Source organism: Rissa tridactyla, chromosome 3 (assembly GCF_028500815.1).
Source record: "Rissa tridactyla isolate bRisTri1 chromosome 3, bRisTri1.patW.cur.20221130, whole genome shotgun sequence".
In the NCBI taxonomy this organism is placed as follows: domain Eukaryota; kingdom Metazoa; phylum Chordata; class Aves; order Charadriiformes; family Laridae; genus Rissa; species Rissa tridactyla.
Genome location: NC_071468.1, coordinates 53,799,800 through 53,821,014, shown reverse-complemented (window position 1 = coordinate 53,821,014; position 21,215 = coordinate 53,799,800). Strand labels below are relative to the sequence as shown.

At 39.3% G+C, this 21,215-nt stretch overlaps 1 protein-coding gene across 9 annotated transcripts in view; it reads right to left on the bottom strand.

Moving 5' to 3' along the window:
• UTRN (utrophin) overlaps positions 1-21,215 on the bottom strand; it is a 416,848-nt gene that overhangs the window by 121,478 nt on the left and 274,155 nt on the right. For all 9 annotated transcript variants that reach the window (XM_054195259.1, XM_054195260.1, XM_054195261.1 and 6 more), the window contains 2 exons: positions 14,558-14,730; positions 9,002-9,158 (listed from right to left, as the gene is read on the bottom strand). In XM_054195259.1, coding sequence (XP_054051234.1) covers positions 9,002-9,158; positions 14,558-14,730 — 330 coding nt within the window. The remainder of the gene's footprint in view (positions 1-9,001; positions 9,159-14,557; positions 14,731-21,215) is intronic.

Genomic DNA, 21,215 nt, shown 5'->3' with positions numbered 1-21,215 from the left:
AAATGTCCTCACGCATTACAGAGGAATAAATTATAAAATGAGCAACCAAGCATGTAAAAGAGCTTGTTAGTAATAAATGGGTGATCGTAAGGACAACATGGCACTCCCTTCCAGAAAGGGGTGCCTAAAAAAACCACCCCAAAACCAAAATACAAGCCAAAAAAACCCAAACCCTACAAGCAAGAAACAGGCACCTTGCACAAGCAAATACTTTCTTTCTAAATCACACCATGCTCAATAAAATTCAGTAAACTGATGATTAAAACAAAGTGTTCTCAGTAACTCTATGAAGAATGACTGCAGATATTGCAGGCCTATCAAGCACTGCGCTAGAGAGAGGAATTGTACTTACACCTAATTATTGATGCTTAGAGTACCCAGATCTGATGTGGACAACAACTGATGATAGTTTAAGTGATGCTGGAAAAGGAGTCATGTTACTGGCCTCATAAGATGAGGATTCAGGTTCCAAATCTGATTAAAAGAAAAAACCCAATCTTTTTTTCCCCGTAACAACTAACCTGTCTGGATAAATCTGTTAAGGAGTACGTAAGGACCTCTAGCAGCTGAAAGTGTAGGAGCAGGAATCCTAAACCCAGTATGACACCTTTCTGAAGCACACCGCTGAACTAACTTTACAGGGAACTTGTGTTAGCACAAACATAACCTCCAGCAGTTTTCCTAACAAGAAAGCTCCAAATCTTTAAGCACCATTTCAGGTTTAGACACCATTTGCCTGCTAAAGTTGAAAGAGCGTAACTTCAGAAAACAAAGCTGCTTTTAGTAAGATTCCTAGCAGTTTCCCAGCCTCTCAGACTAACCACCCTGGATGAGAGAAACTCACTGAAACCCAGGTCAGAAGATACAGATGTATGGGAACTTCCTAGGAACACCTAATAGCTAAGGTTAAGAGTTCTTGTAAATAAAAAAACCAAAACAAAACACCCCCTGCAAGGTTACTTTGCCCATTATACCAATACCTACCTTTTCATTTCTTTTGCATTCTAAAAAAGCAACAAAACAAAAATAGGAAAACTAACCAAAATGCAAGAAAAAGCAGAATCCCATTCTCTCACCTATTTTGTACATACATTTTGAAGCCTTTAATCGCAAGAATCTGCATGAAAACAGGAGTGGGCGGCTGCCATGACAACGCTATTTTTCCAATTTATTGCTGATGTTCCTAGGGTGGATTACTGGCTGTAATAAGAAGGGACTGAGGATCCAATAGTTCAGGAGTTAACTGGAATAAATACTCTTCTCCCCTGAAGAGTCTGCCTGCAGCAACAAGAAGCAAGATCTAGATGAAGATATCCTTAACAGAAAATAAAATGGATTCTTTGCCAGCCCATGTCTGCAAATACAGACAAAGTTCCAGAAGGATTTTGAAGTGACAGCGGTCTCTCTCTTACTGTATATTTAAGCACATGGAGCGTATCATTAACTCCTGTTCGGTTTTCTCCAAAAGAATGATGCAGAGGGGACTCTGCCCTTTGACAACATTCGATGAAAGAGGATAAAACTCTCTAGCATTCGCACAAAATTCATATGGAAAAGGGTCAGTTATGTAAAGAGGGTCTTAAAAGATTTGGAGTAATCCCTGCAAGCTCAATTCCACACCTTGAATGACAAGTGAACAGCTTTGCTAAATACAGTGTGTTTCTTCTTAGTGGTCCAATTTATCAAAACAGATCACAGAGAAATCAAGGAGACCTGAGAAGATTTTGTAATTCTACAGAAAGCATCTCCAGCTGGTTTCAAAATGAGAAAGGTTTGAGCAGGACAAACAATTGTCAGCTCTACCTGATACAGGCTAGGAAAGCTCCTGAAAAAATTATGGCAATGGGCACTGTATCATTGTGGCTCTCTGGTGGTTCTCTGCAGTTGGAAGAACAGATTCGCTGCTGCTGTGCCAGTGGGTTTTTTCCTGGCATTCTGCCTTTGGAAAAACAGACCTCAGCAAAAAAATATTTGCATTCAGAGAAATGTCCTGTCTCATTTCCTTGTACCAGTCCATTTCTGTGATCCAGCATCAGAGCATCTGTCGATATACTTCCTTACGTTTCAGGTACCAGCATCCCTGAACACTTTTCTATGCAGTTACAGCTTTGAAAAAAATGCCTTGGAAGTTTCACTGACAGGTGTCTGAAATAATTTGCTCAATATGCAGCTGCAACCAAAAAATAAAAAGCCAATAAAATGTTGATCATTATCACAAAGGCAAGACAAAAAACCATTGTTTTACTACAGTATAAAACATTGATGCAACTCAGTATCACATGCAATACCAGTCACTACACCGCCATAAAGATACAGTGGCATCAGAACAATGCAGAGAGATGAACAACAGAGGTACTTAAGGGAATACAGCAGCTGTCTTATGGGTAGAGATTAAAAATGGGTCACCAATACACTTGTGCTCCATCACCTTCATTGGCTGCACATATGGCTCACCCTTGAAGGTCAGGCAGTCATGGTCTTCCAGCCCAAGACACAGGAGTGGAAACAGACAGCCTGGTACATTCTAGTGCATCAAGGTGTTCTGAGATTTCATTAGTAGTAGATGGGCTACTACTAATAATGATGGAAACAGAGTGGTCTTTTGGGATGCGAGACAAGAAGATACCAGACAAAGAGGTACTGGACTTGTTGCAGCCATTTAAGGGATGGAGAGAAATGCTGGTCACTGTGCAGTTTCTGCAGCGTAAGCCTGATTTCTGTCACATGTATTTCCCTACACAGCAATATCAGAACATTCTCTTAGATATTTGAGGATAACTATAAACCTTCAAGAAGAATAGGCTTTATTCAGTGGATTGAAAAAGACTCAGTGATGTTGTAGAAGTTTACATAGGAGTCTTCATTTAAAACAAACAAGACACTAGATCCTAAGAAAACAGCAACGTGAGATGTATATACTGATATATACCCATACCAAAATGACAGCATTAAAAAGGCAACCCCACAGAAACATTTTATTTATTGTACTGAAAAAGTGCTTATGAATTGTTTTTTCCACAGTAAGACAACCTGGTTTACTCTGCATTAGTGACACAATATTTTGTTCTTTCGTTATCCAGGTTATTTATTATTTTAAGTACTGATCTATTGCAACTTTCCTGACTTATCACAAGACAACCACATTTCTGGGAACAAGTTGAAATACAGCCAGAAGAAACATTTTTTTTGTCAAAGTTAAAAATATAATGCACTGACATCCTCATTTAACACTTCATTCTTTGTGCCATGTTTTTGTTTACACATCATTCTTTTGGAGGAACAGCCCAGGAATGATACACACCTGAATCATTCATGTAACACACAAATCAGTTTGAGTAAATCCTTATCAAGCTTGAAGTCAAATGGGTCCACCTGAGAACTCTCATTTAACTTTAGGCATTAAATACACTCATCCTTTCCTGCAACAAAATATTCCCACCCACAATTTCCACCTCTTCCTCCTAAACACACCTCAAAGAAAAGAGTCACGGTTAAAACTTAATGAACTGTACTGTCCTTGTACAATACAATTTTTTTTGTACAGTACAATCTCTCTCTTTCACCAATAATCAATGTTCAGGATTCTCGAATATGCAGAGCACTTAAAACTTCAAGAGTCCTTAAAAGGCTCCTAACCATTACAAGATTACTTAAGCAGCTCTCAAACTGTTCAGTAATGCCGACTGACTAGTGGGGAGGCTATTTCTTCCCTTGATAGAGCATATAGTTTTTGAAAACATGTCTTTACTTTGAACAGCCACTTCACAGCAGTGTGGTATAGAACGCTCAAGCTCCTGCTTCAATCGCACCCTTGTCCATCGAACGAGGTTGAAGCTCTTCCTCTAAGGAAAAGGCTCTATTGACCCTCCTCTTCCAACCACAGACTGTTTAATTCTCCTTTCTCATCCCCTCACAGCTCACATCTCAGTCAAAATTAATATTTGAGCAACATCGCTGACCACCTCTACACAGCACAGATTTTCTGCATGCTTCGTGTCTTACGTCATGTGTAACAAAGTAATAAAGTCCTTTCTAGACTATAATTAAAAGCATAGGTTAGGGCAGCACTAATATCATAATATTCATCTTCTCATTCTTATCGTTAATAATTCCTAACATGGAAAATTATTTTAATATAGAAAATATCCAAGAAAAACAAATCTAGAATAATGAAGTAGGAATTGATTTAAGAATAAGTCCATTGCCTGAAGTCAGGCAGGTACATGGAAAGAGCACAGAGAAGTTAAGGCTAGAAAACACGTTTTTTCCTCACAGACTTTTCCTGCTGGTAAAGAGAACAATGGAATTACAGGCACCCTGAAGGATAACAACAAGTACAAAGCAGTTTCCAGTTGGCTATGCTAACACTTTTGATCAAGTGGCAATAGCTAAATAAAACAGAAAGGAACACTTGCAACTTTCAGCGTTTGGTTACTTTAACAAACCAAATCTGAGACGTGAAATACACAGACAGCAACCCCAAAAAGTCTGAAGAGTGTCTGAAGTATTAATGACTCATCCATAGACATAAAATTACCAATCAAACATTCACAAGTCCTTGGCCAATTCATTCTGAGCTCAAACGAAGCTAAGTTAAGCATCTCTGTGATCCAAGACGCATGCATTATTTAGTATTAGCTAGACATTTGTTCATTTATGCAGACAGATGCCAACAGGATTTATGCGAGAGGGTACCCATTTCTGCTTAATTTGAAACGTCCTGTTCTCTCTCTGAAAGCTAAACCACAGTGACTTATATCATATAGGCAGTCTTTGTATTTTAGCAAAAACACACTTCCAAAAAGCTACAGTCAGGAACTCTTCCAGTGGAAAAGCAAGATACAAAGTGCTCAGCGCATCTCCAGAGAACAAGGTGTCAGCACCTGCATCGCCTCCTCTGGTACACAGGCGTGACTCTAGGTATTTTACATATGCACTAAACCAGCCCACTGATTTTTCATGGTACTTTTGTAGCTTTTCTTTTTCGGCAGAATAAGGTATCCACATATGGGTGGTCTTTTGGGATTTTGCGGGGTGGAGTGGGGTAGTGTTTTTGTGGTTGGTGGTTTTGGTGTTTTGGTTTTTTGTGTGTGGTCTATGCAGCTGATCAAAATTTGCATCACACACTTTAAAATCCTAAATGAATATTCATAAGGAAGACTGGGAAAGAACAGAACGAAAGGGAAAACCTGAGCTGGTAAGGACAAGCAACCATAAGAAACTGGAATTACGGAAAAAACACTGTCAATAAACTCTGAAAAGACAGCTGCCTTCACTTTCTTTTCCCTCTAAGCCATTCCCTGTGTCAGTACTTTCGCAGATGAGTTTTCTACGTTTCAGGAGTGTTAACGTAGTCTCAGCTATAGGTACACTTCATACAGATGACTTTTTAACTCAAGTACTTTTAAACTTCCTCTCGGTGCCCCGAAGCATTTGTGACTTCTCCAGTACTCTTGGGACTGCCACCACAGCCCGTTCTCAAAGACAAAGACATTTTGACAATAATTAAAATAGGAAATTCATGCTCCCTTACTTAAGCTTCCTCTTGCCCTGCCCCCTGCAAGACAGAGAGCACAATTCAACACCCAGACAGGATGTGCTCCCTGCTTGACTGTGCTTAGCATTTAGTGTGTGATAAGACTATGAACTACTACAGATGATGGAAGTTTGGCTGAACAACACAAAAATCCATCCAAAATTTATAAATATTTGCTACATCCTGAAAGATGTCTGTTAATCTGGAAAATATACTCTAAATCTGTAGCCCTGTAGCGCTGAATCAGGTGTCTAACGTTGCTGTGGGTGTTTGTTTTTAAAGCGTAGGAGAATGATTGATATTTAAAACAAAAACAAGTTTAAAAATCAAACTGCAAACCATTTATTTCCTCCTGTCCAAACAGACCTCAGTAGCACACAAACAATGTGAGCTAACCCAAACAGTACTGTACTTATTTATTTAGCACTGCTGAAGCCAAGCACTGAGTAGGGGAGATACTAAGAGAAGCAAAGAGCAATAAAATTAGTGCCATTAAGCTGATGCAAACAAGTCATCATTTCATGTATCTGAGGGGAAAAAAAGGTAGGTTAATAAGGAGAATGATTATTGAATAACTAGAGGCAAAAAGCAATGCTAATACAAGAAGGATTGAGCACCCAGAAAAACAAAGGGCAGGAGATGAGACTATAATGGGCACACATCTTACAGAACTGAGCCACTATTTCATCACTTACGTTTTGAAGTACCAGCAGGGACAAGATCAGGTAAGCAAGCTGGAAATAAGAGCTAAGGGATCACAGAGAAGTGGAGATAAAATGAGGTATTGAACTGCTCAATTTGCACAAGGACAACTTCAAAGCAATGCTCAGATGCGACACTAACAGAAAGAGGAGAGCAGAGGCACCCAACCCTTGCTCAGGGAAGCCCGGGGAAAACCTTTTCAAGGCCAGCTGATGTGGTGCCGCGGAAGCTCAACGAGTATCCTCGAGAGGGAGAGAAATCAAGTCATATCTCTGCAATATTTATCTGATACAGTTGCACCTCAAATCTCCACTGAAAACTTTCAGCTTAACACAGGATGCGTATTCTAAAAGGAGCACCTTAAATGCAAAGCAAGTGACACCAGCCAGTGATACCCCAACAAGGCACAGGGCGACTGACAGGGCAGAATCACATAAAGTTATTTTACGACAAATCAGCTGAAAGGGCAGATTTGGCATAAGGTTTTTAAAAGGAAAAAAAAAAAAAAAAAGTCACAGGCATAAAACTTATGTGTTCCTCAACCAAGGGCATTTTTATTCAACATCCCAACCACACCAACCAATCACTTAATTATGCTGAGGAAGCAGAAGAAGGACCTCCAAATGGGGTTTGGGTTTTATTTTGGGCTTCTTTTCTCCACTTCTCATTTTCTACCTGAAAAAGCACAACCTTTCAGCTTGATGTAGTTTATTAGTAAACTGCAGCTTCAGCAAGGAATGAACAGTTCCTGCTAAGAAACAGCAGTGAAGTGCTTCCATGGAGAATGAAACCAATGGACACAGCTGCGGCCCAGCTCCCTTCCTCTGGCAATGACTAATAAGCAAGACTTCAAGAGAAAGTGAAATGCCACGTGCTAATAATTCATGTTTGGTATGGCACAGCAGCATCACATAATATATGGCAATCTCTTGGTCCCTACCAAAATAACTGTTACAAAATAATCATCCAGTCATCATCTAAAAATATCCACAATTGAACACTGTGCTCTTGCTTGCGTAGGTGTACAAAAAAACCCAATGCGATGCACAGTGTCGCTTTAACTTTGTGCTGTTGCAGACCATTAATACAGCTCGTATTAAATACTGGACTGGGACATATACATCCAATACTCACGGTGACATTGCAAGAATATTGCCTTTTTGAAAAATGAAAGAATAACCTCTAAAAGCTCTCCTCAATGCACATATTAGAGTCTTAACCTCAACACATAACAAATTATCTGTTATTCTTTAAACATAACGGCAAGGACTAAACAACCCAGAAGTGTTCTCTCCTTCACAGTGCTACAGTTCGCCAGTGACCTGAATTAGCAATCCAGCATCACTTCTCCTATACTTTTCTACTTCAGAATGATGTGTAAAAGCTACCATTTTTATAAATAAATTTAAGATCTTCAAATGACAGGCACTAGCAGTCTTATTTGTTATCATCATACATATGCTATAATCTAACATGAGACACAAACCCTTAGAAAATGACCTGTAGAAATCTATCACCTCCCACTGACCTCCTTCAACACATATTTGGATTTGCTCCAGTCTTTTATTGCTCTTTGGCACCAGCAATCCACCATCTGATCATTATAAAACATTGACAGCAGATGTGCCTACAAACAGAGCATGATGATTTAAGTGGATAAGAACAGGAAGAGATGAACTCTCAAGAAACAAAGATCCTGAGTTTATGCTAATAACTGTATTTTAAAAGACTAAATTAAGGAGAAATATATGCAGATTTCCTTAAGCTCTTCTATTTTGGATTTAAGTCTCAAAAGTGCTGCTCATGTCAGGCTACTTTTTCTGTAGTTCCTCACAGTATTCTAAGTGAGTATTTCTGTATTACTAAGGGTTTTCCTAAATTCAACTTTTGCCCTCGCTAGACACCACAGCAGAAAAGACAACAGTGTTGTGTTCGTGGAGGGGAACTTGGTTGTTATGCAATTAGCTATACAGAGCTGCATTTATTCTCTTTCCCTGTTTACACCATACAGAAGAACAAATATGATAAGATGGAAACAGCTTCACTAGAATGAATTTGTCCAATGGCAAATACATCCAAACTTGATTACTGATCAGAGTTAGTGAGACAGACTTCACATTCTGCATGAATGAAGATACGGTGTAGGTGCAACAGAGTTGTCTATTGTCAAAAAATATTTGGAATCAATACCCTGTTATGTACAAAACCAGAACAGAACTAGCAAAACCAGAGAGCTGGAATAGCGTGTTATAGTTACAACAGTACAAGGCATAGGTAAGTTTTAGCTCTCAGAAATGGTTTTGAGTCATCTTTGCAGTATAAATCTGCATGGGGTGGGGGGCTGCTATTACTGGTCAATTTAGTAACACGTAGAAAGCCACTCACATAATTTTACTGAATTTACATTCAACAATGCTTTCACAATTCTTGTTCAGTTCTTATTTTTGTGTGTCTTACTTGATTTGACTTAGAGTAAAACAGCAGAATAGCAGTACTACCTGTTAGGAATCCAAAAACCATCAGTAAACATTAAAAAATGTGTTTGGACTGAACACATGTATCAGAAATCCTTTAGATAAAATTTCATAGAGAGTACCACAGTTGTGCTTTACTGGGCAAGGTGGGGAAGCAAAGCAAAAAGGGTGGAGACCTATAGCTATTTTCTAGAGATTAGGCACTAGTTCATAATTTCTCCTGTACTCAAATTTTCTTCGTTCTGTTATTTGCAGTAGCATATTTATCTATAAAGCCTAAGCAACTTACTTTGCAGTGGTCATACTGTTGCTGTAAGGTTGGAACATCCCCTCCAATGGGCATTTGCTTTTTTAGTTCTTCATCTTTCGCATTCAGCCATTTGATTAACTCTTCCAGGGACGTCAGCAGTCTGTTCCATTTCTCTGCACTGGCCTCCAAGTGAGCCCTGTGAAACAACATTAAAGCATCTTTAAAGCCCTGAATAGCAAAACCAGCAGGGGAGTGCAATAAATAAAAAAAAATTGCTCCATCATTGAGACAGGAATGTTTCAAGTGTTTAACTGAAAAGCAACTCTGTGTTAAAAAAACCCTCTACTTCAAAACATTTTGCACAACAAATCAAAATAAGCAGAGGGAAAATGGGGAAACACAAAGACGTAGCTGATGCTTTAACTTATCCAAAACCTTGAACACTGCACATGTAAGCAACATAAAGAAATGCTGTATTTTGTTGTGACTCCACCACCGCAGCGCATGAAGTACAAGCGTCATTCTGTGAGCTAAAGCACTGCAAAACCGAACTCTCTCATGCCGGGACCTTGACTCCAGCAGTGAAAGCAACAAGTTCTCCCAGCAGTGATCAACAGTAAATTGCCTGTGCTGCTGAAAATATCAGCGACACGGGTTATTTAATACATCATCTTTAGTCGATGGTGAGCTACTAGATAATTAACACAGTGAATCTGTCCCTCAGTTTAACTGACAAACCCCCCAGATTCCACAACATCCTTTTCTATCATTTTCAAAAATACCTTGACTTGATGGCTTCTCCCTGCAGTGCCTACACAGCTGCAGGGAAATCTTCGACAGCTGCCCTTCTTTTACGGCAGTCATCCTGTGTTATGGATTCATTTGAGATCAGCATGTACTTATTTTATACCAGTAAACAACAATTTATAAGCAAAAACCCAAAAAGCAGTCAGTAAGTGTATGAGGCGAGGAAGATATAAAGGAAAAAAAAATATTGCATTTCTGAAAAGGACAAACTAACTAGCTTTAGGAAAAGGAACCTATTCTCCTTCACTCCATTCAGGAAAACACTTAGGTAACTACTTGGGGAAAAAGAAAAAGTGTAACTACTTGCTAGAAGCGACATTTTACTGCCTATAGTTTTGTGCATCACGGTTTCTATTGTCCCTTATTGCTCTCACTGATACCATTCTCTCCACACTGAATTCAAGCCAGCTGCTCATAGCCCAGGCCTAAACAGCTGAGCCAGCATCCCGCTCTGCAGTGAATTACAAGCGAGCTATCGCATTTGCAGTTATATGCGTACCAGGGAAGAGCATCCTGCCGCCCTTGGTTTGCAGACCAGCAGCTCCTGAGTGAAACGTACTGTCTCAGCTCTCTCCTGGTCTCGTTTTAGTTCTTTAATACTCGCTAACCAGAACTATTTTCAAGGCAACCAGCTTGTTCTTCCTGTTGTATTGTTATTCCAATATTAACTCTCCAGCAAGTTAGTGCACAAGGTACCTGCTTCACAGCTGGAGCATTCACTATAGTTGGCACCTGAAGCCCTCAGCCACACACAAGGGCACGCTCCCAATAGCACAGGGTGGTCCACGTACAATGTGTACCTTCTCCTTTTCACAACTAGCTTGACATCTGATCAGAAATGCCCTCAGAAACACCAAGCTGCAAAGCATTGCATATACGTAACCCTCAGGTGCTAGGTACTGAGAACCAGCCCTCCTTTCCGTAAGTCAAAACAGAGTTACACTTCCTATTAAACAGACAGAGGAGAGACATTGCCCTCTCATCTAAGCCAAGGCAGCCCGCATTTGAATTTACAGTTTTGCTGTTAGACTCACAGATTGTTACAAAAATAAAGTATCTTCATGAATTTCTAGAAGCAAACACAATTAAAATGTTCAGATCTATGGCTTTCTGTAGATTTGATAGTGAAATCTCTATTCATTGTGATTTATTAGTGTATCTAGCACATTTAAGCAGCTCTTACCTCTAAAAACTGGCATTCTCTGAGGCTTCAAGATTCTGCTCTAATTATTATTTTGTACACAAAATGAATTGGAGTTTTGTAAGGGTGGGAAAAAAAACTGCAACTAGAGTTAAAGGACAATTTAAGGATGACTCACTGTTAATTTAACATACAGTGCAATAATATTAAGTGAAAAAACTGATTTGATATTAACGCAAATGAAGTGGCATATGATACTAGATTAAATGCATTGTAATTTACCACTAATGATTACCCATGTGCATGACAGATTAATGACAGTAGCGAAATATCACTAGCACATGGTTTCAAAGCCCAGTGCAAACTAAACTTGTGGGTGTAGAGCAGTAAGGAGTGGGGAGGAAATGGACTACACCGACAGGGACTTTAAAATTCTTCTCTGAACACAGAGCGAGCTAACCTCAAGAGAGAAAGGTCAGAAAGACGTTAGGGGGAAAAGAAATACACAGGGGAAACCATATCACATCAGCCTGGATTTTTCCCTTCCAATCTTATCAGAAGTAATACTGAAAACAAAAGCGAGATGCAGCAGCAGCAACAGCTGAAGAGTAGACACAAGCATTCAATTCTCCTTGGGAGCGGAGACACATGCATTCAGTAAACCCCATTCAAAGCAAATGCTGCACAGGAGCAAGGGAACAAAGGCATGCTCCAACGTGCATTTCAGTGTAAACTTTTAGTATCACATTTACATTTGTCATACAGACATTATCAAAGAGAGACGATAAACTATGATGAAGTTCTGAAATGTTTCTTGGGCTTCTTTGCTTTCAAAGACAGGATTTCTGGCCTTTGTTTTGCAATCGGTACTTCTACCAATACACAACCTGCAAACAAAGCTTCAGGTGTTTGTGCTCCTGTGACAAATGAACTGGCAATCTCCAGGGATTCACCAGGTCAAGCGGTGGCTTAAGAATCTACTCTGATAAAAATACAGCTCAGTTATAGATGACTGGCTTTGAGCAGTGGTTGGAGCAACAATATTCCCCAGCATCAAGCACCTCGTATTCAGAAGGACTCCTAAGGGAATCCTGGATGAACCCGAAAAACACAGATGCTCCCAACTCAGCTGACCAGACTGAGAGCACCCCCCTCCACCCAGGCTGAATAAAATCATCCAGAGGAATAGCAACTCTGACATAACTCCCCTTCTGTTGACCCTGAGAGGCTCTCTTCACAGCTGGAGACCTCCTCAGCTTTTGCTTCTGCTACGGAGGTAACACTTTTCCTGCTGAGCAACAAGGGAACATATGGAATAAAAAAGATTGGTGGGTGGTCTAAATATAGAGAAACCTTTTCTGTTTCTCCCATACTTTTACCTCCACCCTCCTCCAAACACTGACACCCTTGTACCTCCTGCCCCAGAAGAAAAAAAAATCTTTCCTAAACATTTGGCTTTAAAAGGCAGACCTGCACAAATCTGCAGCTTTGTTTTCTTCCTGGGAATAAGATAATAAAGAGAGAAAAAGAAAGAAGCATGTATAATTCTACAAGTAATTTCAAGGAGAGGTATAGTCTTCTCAGGTGATGTCATAGGTCAGTACAAGTACAGGTTTAAGTGGTTTCCATGTATTCAAAAATAGGTCACAAGAGTGCTGCTTTTTCACTTTGGAACTCCCTTCAGTTACAGCAGCAGGGAAGTAAAGTCAATGCAGTGACTAGCATCGTCAGCTCTGAGGAATGAAGAAAGAAAAACTCATACTGTCCTTAAGGGAGAGCAGTACCTTCAGCAACTAAAAATCAACATAATCAAAATGTACATGTAGCTGAAAATATTCTAAAAACTCAGAGAAACCTTAATTTAGAAGCACTATCCCAAAAGCTAAACCCCATAACAAAACAATCAGATTTTCCAATCATCAGTCCTGGCATCTAACACGGTTATATGCTGTTCTCACAAGACTCATCCATACAGTTTTGCTTTCCAATTCATCCTTGAAATAAGGTACAGCAAGAAAACAAAAGTTGAAGACAAACAGCTACATCAACACACTGACTTCATATCAGTTCTATGCTTTGTTATTTCCCTATAAAGGCTTTCATCACTCCTGCATGAGTTAGAAAAGTAAACTGCAATCAAAGAACAGGGCAAAATACCTGAACTCAGAAATGCTACGCTCCTTTCAGTGGCGACTGAGATTTGAAAGGTTAATTTACTTCTCTCATATTTGCTTCAGTATTCTCTTCCCTGCCTATCTTCTACTTGTAGATCAGTGACATGCAGCTCTGCAGCATTGCAGGTACCAGCAGAGTAACACAAACATTGCAAACATTAATGCTGCCCAGTGGGATGCATGTGACATATCTATGCAGAGTGAAAAGATGGGTCCGTATTCAGAAGAGCTGGTACTCCCACTTTTTTGAGCATGCACTGCACAATCACTGTCTCTGTATTGCTGCATTGGAACTCAGAACTGGCCAGGGTAAATGGCTTGATGGTCCTTTTTTTTGGCCATCAATTTCCCCCAAACTATGATCAACACCAGGAAAGGCCAAGCAACTGAATTGTTCTTGCTAGAACTCCACAGTTGCTAAGTTATTGTCTTATGAGCATGTTTTTGTCTTCCTCTCACATTGACTTATTTGTGAGTAGAGCTCATAATAGCCCAAGTTTAATAGCTCTTGCATTAAAGTAATTGCATGGTGGGGCCGGTCTCTGCAAGCCCCCACACCAAACTGCTTGGTTCCTCTGGTTCAAGCTCTGCCTGTGGGCTTTCATGGAGCTGATTTACCCATTTCACTTAACTGTTTAGCAGGTTATTGATGGGATAAATGAAGATGAAAAGTAAATGTCGCATTTTCCCCTCTATCTCACTCTTTCAAACTCCTATGCCTGAATTCCAAGCTCAAGTAATTTTTCTGGCCTTCGGAAAATTCATATGAATGCTTCACATTGTTCTGTTCTATTAAAGAACAGTTTCCTTTATTCAACAAGCAAGAACTTGCAACTAAAAGCTCTGGAAATTCTTTTCTATGTAATTCATTTAAATGTGGAATTGTATTCATATTAATGAATATGGTAATACCTACATCCAAAATGAGATGGCAAAAATTTTAACAATGACTCCACTTCAACAGTCAGTGAGCTTGGCACTGGTAGGGTAGCAAAATGTAAAATTTTAAAATGCATTTCTTGATTAATATGTATTTTAAAACATTTCTTAATTGAATAAGCATCAATTAAAAAAAATTTACTACCAGTATGGACCAAGATACTTAAGATGCAAGTCCTATAAATTTTTTCATTTCAGTGGTAAAAAAAAACCCAACAACAAACCCCTGATTCCTCCTCACAGTAACTGTAGGTTCACAGAATTAATTCATTGACATTGCTATCAATTTACAATAAGGAAAGATTCAACATACTTTCTGCAGATTTCTGTATAGATTGGCAAAAAGATTGCAGAGAGAAGAACAAGTAGTTAAGCGTATATGGTGAGCAAGTGCACCAAGTTTTTATATTTTTACTCAGGGGTCCTTTACAGAAGAAAATGGCAATTTCACTGCAATGCCGTCGTCATATTTCTCAAGCCTTTTAGGAGATAGCAACTGTGACCCATTCATGTCTGGAGGTTTTTATTACTTACCTGATATTAGCTGACTTCGCCTTCAGGTCATTCCAGCGCTGGTTCATGTCATCAAGCCGGTGTTGGAGCAGGGCAGCTTCCTCAGAGTTTCCCAAGGCTTTCACCATCTTCTGTCTGTTTCCATCAATGCTTTTAAAGATGTCATTGTGGGCATCAATCTCAGCTTGGATGTCCTGAAATATCAGCAAGAAAGTCCAAACATCTTAGTTCTCTAAATAAAGGAAGGAAGAGCTTACTCTCATTACTTCTCCGAAGCACTAGGACAGAGTACATAGTCTGACTTTCTTGGGTGACTCCGAAAAGAGATGCAGAGGGGAAAACCTGCAACCCTATTAACATCATTATAAAAGGTCTAGATTTCTTAAGTGTGAGGAGTTTGAAGGTCATCCTTGACTGCGAAACAGGATGTAGAACTATAAACACTAAGTTCTCTGCATGTTTTTGCAGCATTGAAGGTAACTAGTAGGTCTACTGTTCTCCCACGCATTTCACACAGTGCAGCATTTTCAAACGCCCTAGAAATCATTTCCTGCTCAGAAATTGCAGAAATTGTCTCTTTCCTTTTTGAAATAAAACATTGCAGAAACTTCACACATCCCAGTGAAATTCAAACTCTACACAGTCATATGCAATGAAAGCTTTTAACTAAAACCTACATCCTTAAACTACAGCTAAACTACTACAGTTACCACAAGCCCATTTTTACAATTAAACAACTGCACAACATTGCCTGCAATATATGGAGAGGTAGACATAAAACAGCAGGATGTATTATAATCCAAATTTCATAGTGAATACTGAAAAGAAAAAGAAGTGCTTGTGATTTCAATTCAGCTTACTCATTTCTCCTCCCCTTAGAAATTAAATTTAATTTATTCTCTGATCTACCTTCTGCCTAAGGAAACACATTACATATGTTGTCTTCGTCTAACGAAGCACATTATTATTTTTAAAACACATTATAAGAGCAAACAAAACTTCCTGCATCACCACCAATGCTTTCTAGCACCCATACGTCTATCTATACACTACTAGATCAATGTAAACACGTGGAGAGCCAGGTGGTTTACTGGCTGTTTTAAACAGATTAATCAGAAAAGATTGAGACAGGAACTTGATGTAGATGTAAACAAACTTCTTTTGCAAAGGAATAAATTCAATAACTGAAATCCCTTAAAGGTTTTTATGCTTCCAGACTCCTCAGTAATCTCCATTTGTTCCCAGGAGCAGGAAAGGAGGGGCCTCTTGTACCTCCCCATCCTCAAGATGTCGTCCTGCATCTTAGAATGGCTGTTTGCACATCAACAGTTGATAGGTGGAAACAGTGGAAAAGTAGCTAAGAGTCTGAGACCGCATGAAAGCTTTCTTCAGGTAGGGGAGAAAGCAAAAAGAGGTAAGGATACAGTTGGAGAAGTGGGGGGAGGAGAGGCAGAAAGGGAAAAGGGGCAGGGGGCAAGAGAGGGAGGGGAGCATCATGTGAAGCTCTGGCTCTCTAGATGAACCACTGTGTGACCTTGGACAACTACCTATTCTTTGCCCTGAGTCTCACTACTTTAAAACAGATAAAAAGACACTGTTGCTGTCTTTAAACTATCCTGATAAAAATCACCATTCTGAAAATAGATACAAGCAAGGCCTTTAAAATGAAAAAGGGAAACGGAAGAGTCTGATAATCAACAAACCCAAATAAGACAGCATAGTCATCAGTTAAATCAGATGCTTATCTGAAAACATTTGCAGCTCCTGTCCTTATGCCTCCAATGTGCAAGCGGACCCAGTGAAAACCAGCTCGGGTCCAAACACCAGGAGATAAAACCACATACAGCAGTTACAATTTTAATTGCACACTAATCTGTGCTACAGAAGTCTGGCCATGTCAAATCCATTTCTATGCCTCCTTAAGGTTACAAAAGAAAAATTTGTTGAAAACAAAATGATCTCTGATCTTCCATTCTGTAATCAAATATTCATTCTGAATCTATTGAGAACATTTGAAAGGATACTTAAGCATGCATATTTAAAAATGTTTCCTTCAAAATGGGCTTGATTCTTGTGTTTGCCAGTCATATTACATTGATTAAAGCACAGTAAATCTGCTGTTCCCATTCTTGAGTTCCATCCGTCATGGCCATGTTGTGACAGCTCAGTTCAAAGAATCAACTTTGCTAATTAACTTCCCTTTCTCTTTTCTGATTTATTTTCCAGGAAAAAAAGCACTGCCAGCTGATGGATAAACTGACAGGACTGATATTAGAGTTAAGGAATGCCAGTGCATCACAGCCCTCAAAAAAGAGAGAGAGAAATCCAAATACATGTCCCACATCAACATGCACACAAAGAAATGCAGCAGGAAGGTGGGATTTGAAAGATGGCTAATGGCAACAGGTAGACACATTAAGTTAGTTATCCCCCAATAATGATATAAAAGATCTTGAAGATTTTTATTTAAGTATTGTCCTCTATTGGAAGGCTAACAAGGATGATGGGCTCCCATCTCGTCCCAGGATTATTATCAATTGGTACCAATTGCAGCAATCTCCTTTACTGACTGTGTTATTGTAATCTTTCAAATTCTTATGAGATTTGTAAACGTGTTGTGGTTACCCTTCCTTAGAATTTCTTATTGCAAAGTGGGGAAAAAGAACCCTATCCATTCTGTACACATCCCAATTCATGTTCCTCCTGATGTATTATTTCTCTTTCTCCTGCCTTTTTCTCAGTCACTGATTCTCCATATTCTTCTCCATTGTCCTCTAAGTGACAAAAAGGAATGAAAAAAGTTGATTATCCCTGCTCAGGCCCCAACTAGGATTAAGTCTAATAAGAGTTAATCCAATTTCCATTTTTCAGTACTTTAAAAGCAATTATAAACATTTCCCTATTATCACAAGGAAGCTCCCATATCCAGTCACAGAGCCAACATACTGGAGGGTGCAGGAGAAGAGGGGGGAAAAAAATTTCTGTTCCTTTTGCAATATAAAGGGGGTGGGGGGAGGGTGTTACAGTCATGAAACACTGTCGTTCCTAGCCCAATGCAAAGGGGATGTGGACCAGAGTGCTCTCCTAGTGCATGCAAAACGAAAGGAAAGGAAGAAAGGAAGAAAGGAAGAAAGGAAGAAAGGAAGAAAGGAAGAAAGGAAGAAAGGAAGAAAGGAAGAAAGGAAGAAAGGAAGAAAGGAAGAAAGGAAGAAAGGAAGAAAGGAAGAAAGGAAGAAAGGAAGAAAGGAAGAAAGGAAGAAAGGAAGAAAGGAAGAAAGGAAGAACACTGCAAACAGAGAAGGATTTTTTGCCAGCAGAAATTCATAGGTCTTAAACTGTAGCTATATAGCTTTATCAACTTAATTTTTGGAGGTATTACTATAGAGATGCCATATTTTGCTAATTTTGCAAATATTTATGTGCACATATCTGTTAAACTGGATTGGTACGAGGTCCACAGATCTGTTTCCATGCCCAAGTGCTTGCAGGTCCTAAATTAAAAGAAAGGTCTTCTAGGAAAGAATTCATCCTATATATAAATCAAGGTGCAGGTTTCAAAGTTTTGAAAGATAGAAAAGAGAAGAAATAACTAGGTTGACATTTATATATCTGCTTCACCCTAGCCAGGCTATTAGAAGATTAGCACTTTCCTTAAATTCCTTTTAAGAATTAAGATCAAACCGCTGCCTGTCTTTTCCACTTTGGTCTGGTGCTTTCAAAATCCCCTTATCTCCATTCTGAACCTTAGACTTCTTTGCTTTTTTCACTCTTTACCCCTCTCATGGCAGATGATTTACCTGCAGGATTCAAGCCTTCATCTTAGCTTAGATCTGATTTTAAAGCTTATCTCCATAATAAGAAGCCTACTTCTTGCTTAAGCTTCAATTAAATAAAATACTAAATCATCATATAATCACAATTGAAGAGCACGTGTCTTTAAAGAGTGTATAAATATGGTATGTGACACTAATAACGCTATAGATGGCAGTTCTGAAAAGGACCCAAAGACGTAGCTGACTCCAGTTGGAGTTGCTACTGGAACAGCCCAAGGCAGACTAGAGTGCCTTGCCCAGGATAAAAGAAAATATATGAAAAAGATTTTAATGGAACCAAACTTTGTGACTCCAACTCCAAGGTCAATCAGCTATCAAACTGCTTTTTCCTTTTTTCCTCCTTACAGACTGCAAGGATATTTTAAACAGTTACAACAGTAGACAAAATTGTCCTTATGAAGACAAAAAAGGTCCTTTAAAAAGACCCCAAAACCCCAAACCAATAGCACTCCCATGATGATGGGTATTCTAGTGCCTTCTTTTTGAATGAGTCCACAGGGCCTCTAATTCACTCTGCAACCCCCGAAGCTGTCAGCATATTCACTTCCACTCATGTTTTTTTCAGATTTTTTTTGTTTATACCATCTTCATTGGTACGTTGCCATTAACAAAGGCAAAATATTTTCCTCTTTAAAGGGCCCAAACCCTTCTGTTGAAGATAAAAACATGACTGATGGAAAAAAACCTCCACATTTCCACACCAAAATTAAAGTGGAAGAAACAATGCATTTCATAACATGCAAAATGTTACTCTATTCCATTCTCTCCATTAAGAATTCTAGCGTACTTCAGCTTTATAACACAAAGATCTAAAACAGGGAAGTTATTCTTTTCTGTAAGGTAAATAAACAGATGTTCCTATAACATTACAGATTCTATTATCAAGATCCCTTAATCAAGTTTTTACTATATATGACATGACACAAAACTCATCTTAGTCTCTTATGAAAAAAAGGTCAATAGCATTCTACACCAAATCATAACTTCACGGGGTTTTTTAAAACAGTTACACATAGGACTTACCAACATTTTACTCCATTGTTTTTAAACCCACTATATACAGTGAAATTCTGTATTACACCCCAACTTTTAACTATTTTTGTGTTTATTAGGAAAAAGAATTCCACTGAATTTCTATAAAGATCAGACCACAGAGCAGGGATGGCAAGTTATGGCACACAAACTACTCATGGCTTGTAAGAAATGGACGTGCAGGTCCAATGCTGATGCTGTGCCACAAGACTGGCAGCATTTTGTGTTGGCACACAGATTTCTACATAATTTTAATCCCCAGGTACAAGCCACACAACAGGCAAACCATTGTGGCTTTTGAACCACATGCAGATCTTAGGAGGAGTTAGTAGGACTGAGGTTGACTCCTCATGGATGCAAAATGGCTTAAAGAACTTCATTTTCCCCAGCAAAGGTTACCCCAGACTATTTTGCTAGGACAGTTTTGTACTTCCACTCAGTACAAACCATGCCTGTGACTGGAACAGGACAGCAGACTTGGTGCAGGTACAGGGAATTGCAAGTCCCACAAAAATGACTGTCCATTGCCTTCACTGACAAAGTTCAAGTCAGCGATGGTATAGTTACAGAAATGCTGCACTTGCCTCTTTCAGAGGTCAGGAATAAAGGTGATGGATGACTGCTCACCAACATGTCTGTAGAAAACTCTTCCAGCTTGAGCAGCTGGAACAAAAACGTCAGTGCCAACCTAATGACATAACTGTAAAGCCACAGGCATCAGCCAGAACACCTTTCTTTGAGGTCTCACAGCAGGTAGCAAAGGAATGGATTTTTAATTTTTTTTTTTTTTTTTTTTTTAAATAGCAGATTGTTTAGTCTATATTGAACCAGAAACATTTTACCTGCTGCTGCCAACTGCCTCTGGGAACACTGCTGTGTCAGATGTTCCCTTTAGCCTCTGCTTCACTCAGAGCTTTTCACTTTTTGATGACTCTTAAGGAGGGAGGAAGAATTAGCGCATGATACAGGCATATGAAAGTGGCCATTGTGAAAGGGAAACAGGATTTTTATTGCTCTCTCCCTTACAAATGCTAGGGGGAGCAGGGAGAGAGGAATGCTGCTGTAAAAAGAGACAGTTAAAAAAAAAAGAGAAGTCTGAAGAATCTAGGTACTTATCCAGGGAGTGTCTCCTCTGGTGTCAGAGGACAGTGATATCTTTAGAAAGGATCGTCCCATTTGCTGTTTCGGAGGCCTGCAGTGGCAGTTGCTGTTAAGCAATCAGTTTATAATGAATGCACATTCAGAAAAGCAGTACACGTGCAAAACCCTTGGGCAAAATTGCCATTATAATAAATCCACCAGTGGCAGAAGTGTGTATAAAGACAGACATTAAACCTCTCTAAAGTGTCACACACAGACCACACTGGGTATCACTACAGCCACTGGGACTATAGTATAAGATCAAAGCAATTGGCTTTAGATATGACAGAAATTTAATTACTACTTAAGCTCTCAGATATTTCAGGAAGAAAAACAACTTTTTTGAGGAAAAACCACTTTGGGATATTTTTCACATCGAATTTTCAAGTGCTTGTACTACCAAAAGCCTTGCACTGACACTTCGAGATTCCAAAAAGCTGTCTTGACTTGCACTTAAATTTAATGGATAGTACCTTAACAGGTGACATATGATATGGGTAAGGATTCATTTCATCACAAGAATGATGATGCACTTAGGATGGCTGAGAAAGCCAGCCTGCCTTCCACAGCTTCTGTGGCTCCATCACATGGCATCGACTCAACATCTGAGGGGCAGGCATCACAAATCCATTAATACTAATTCCAGCAGTCACATAATTGCGACTGAACAAAGC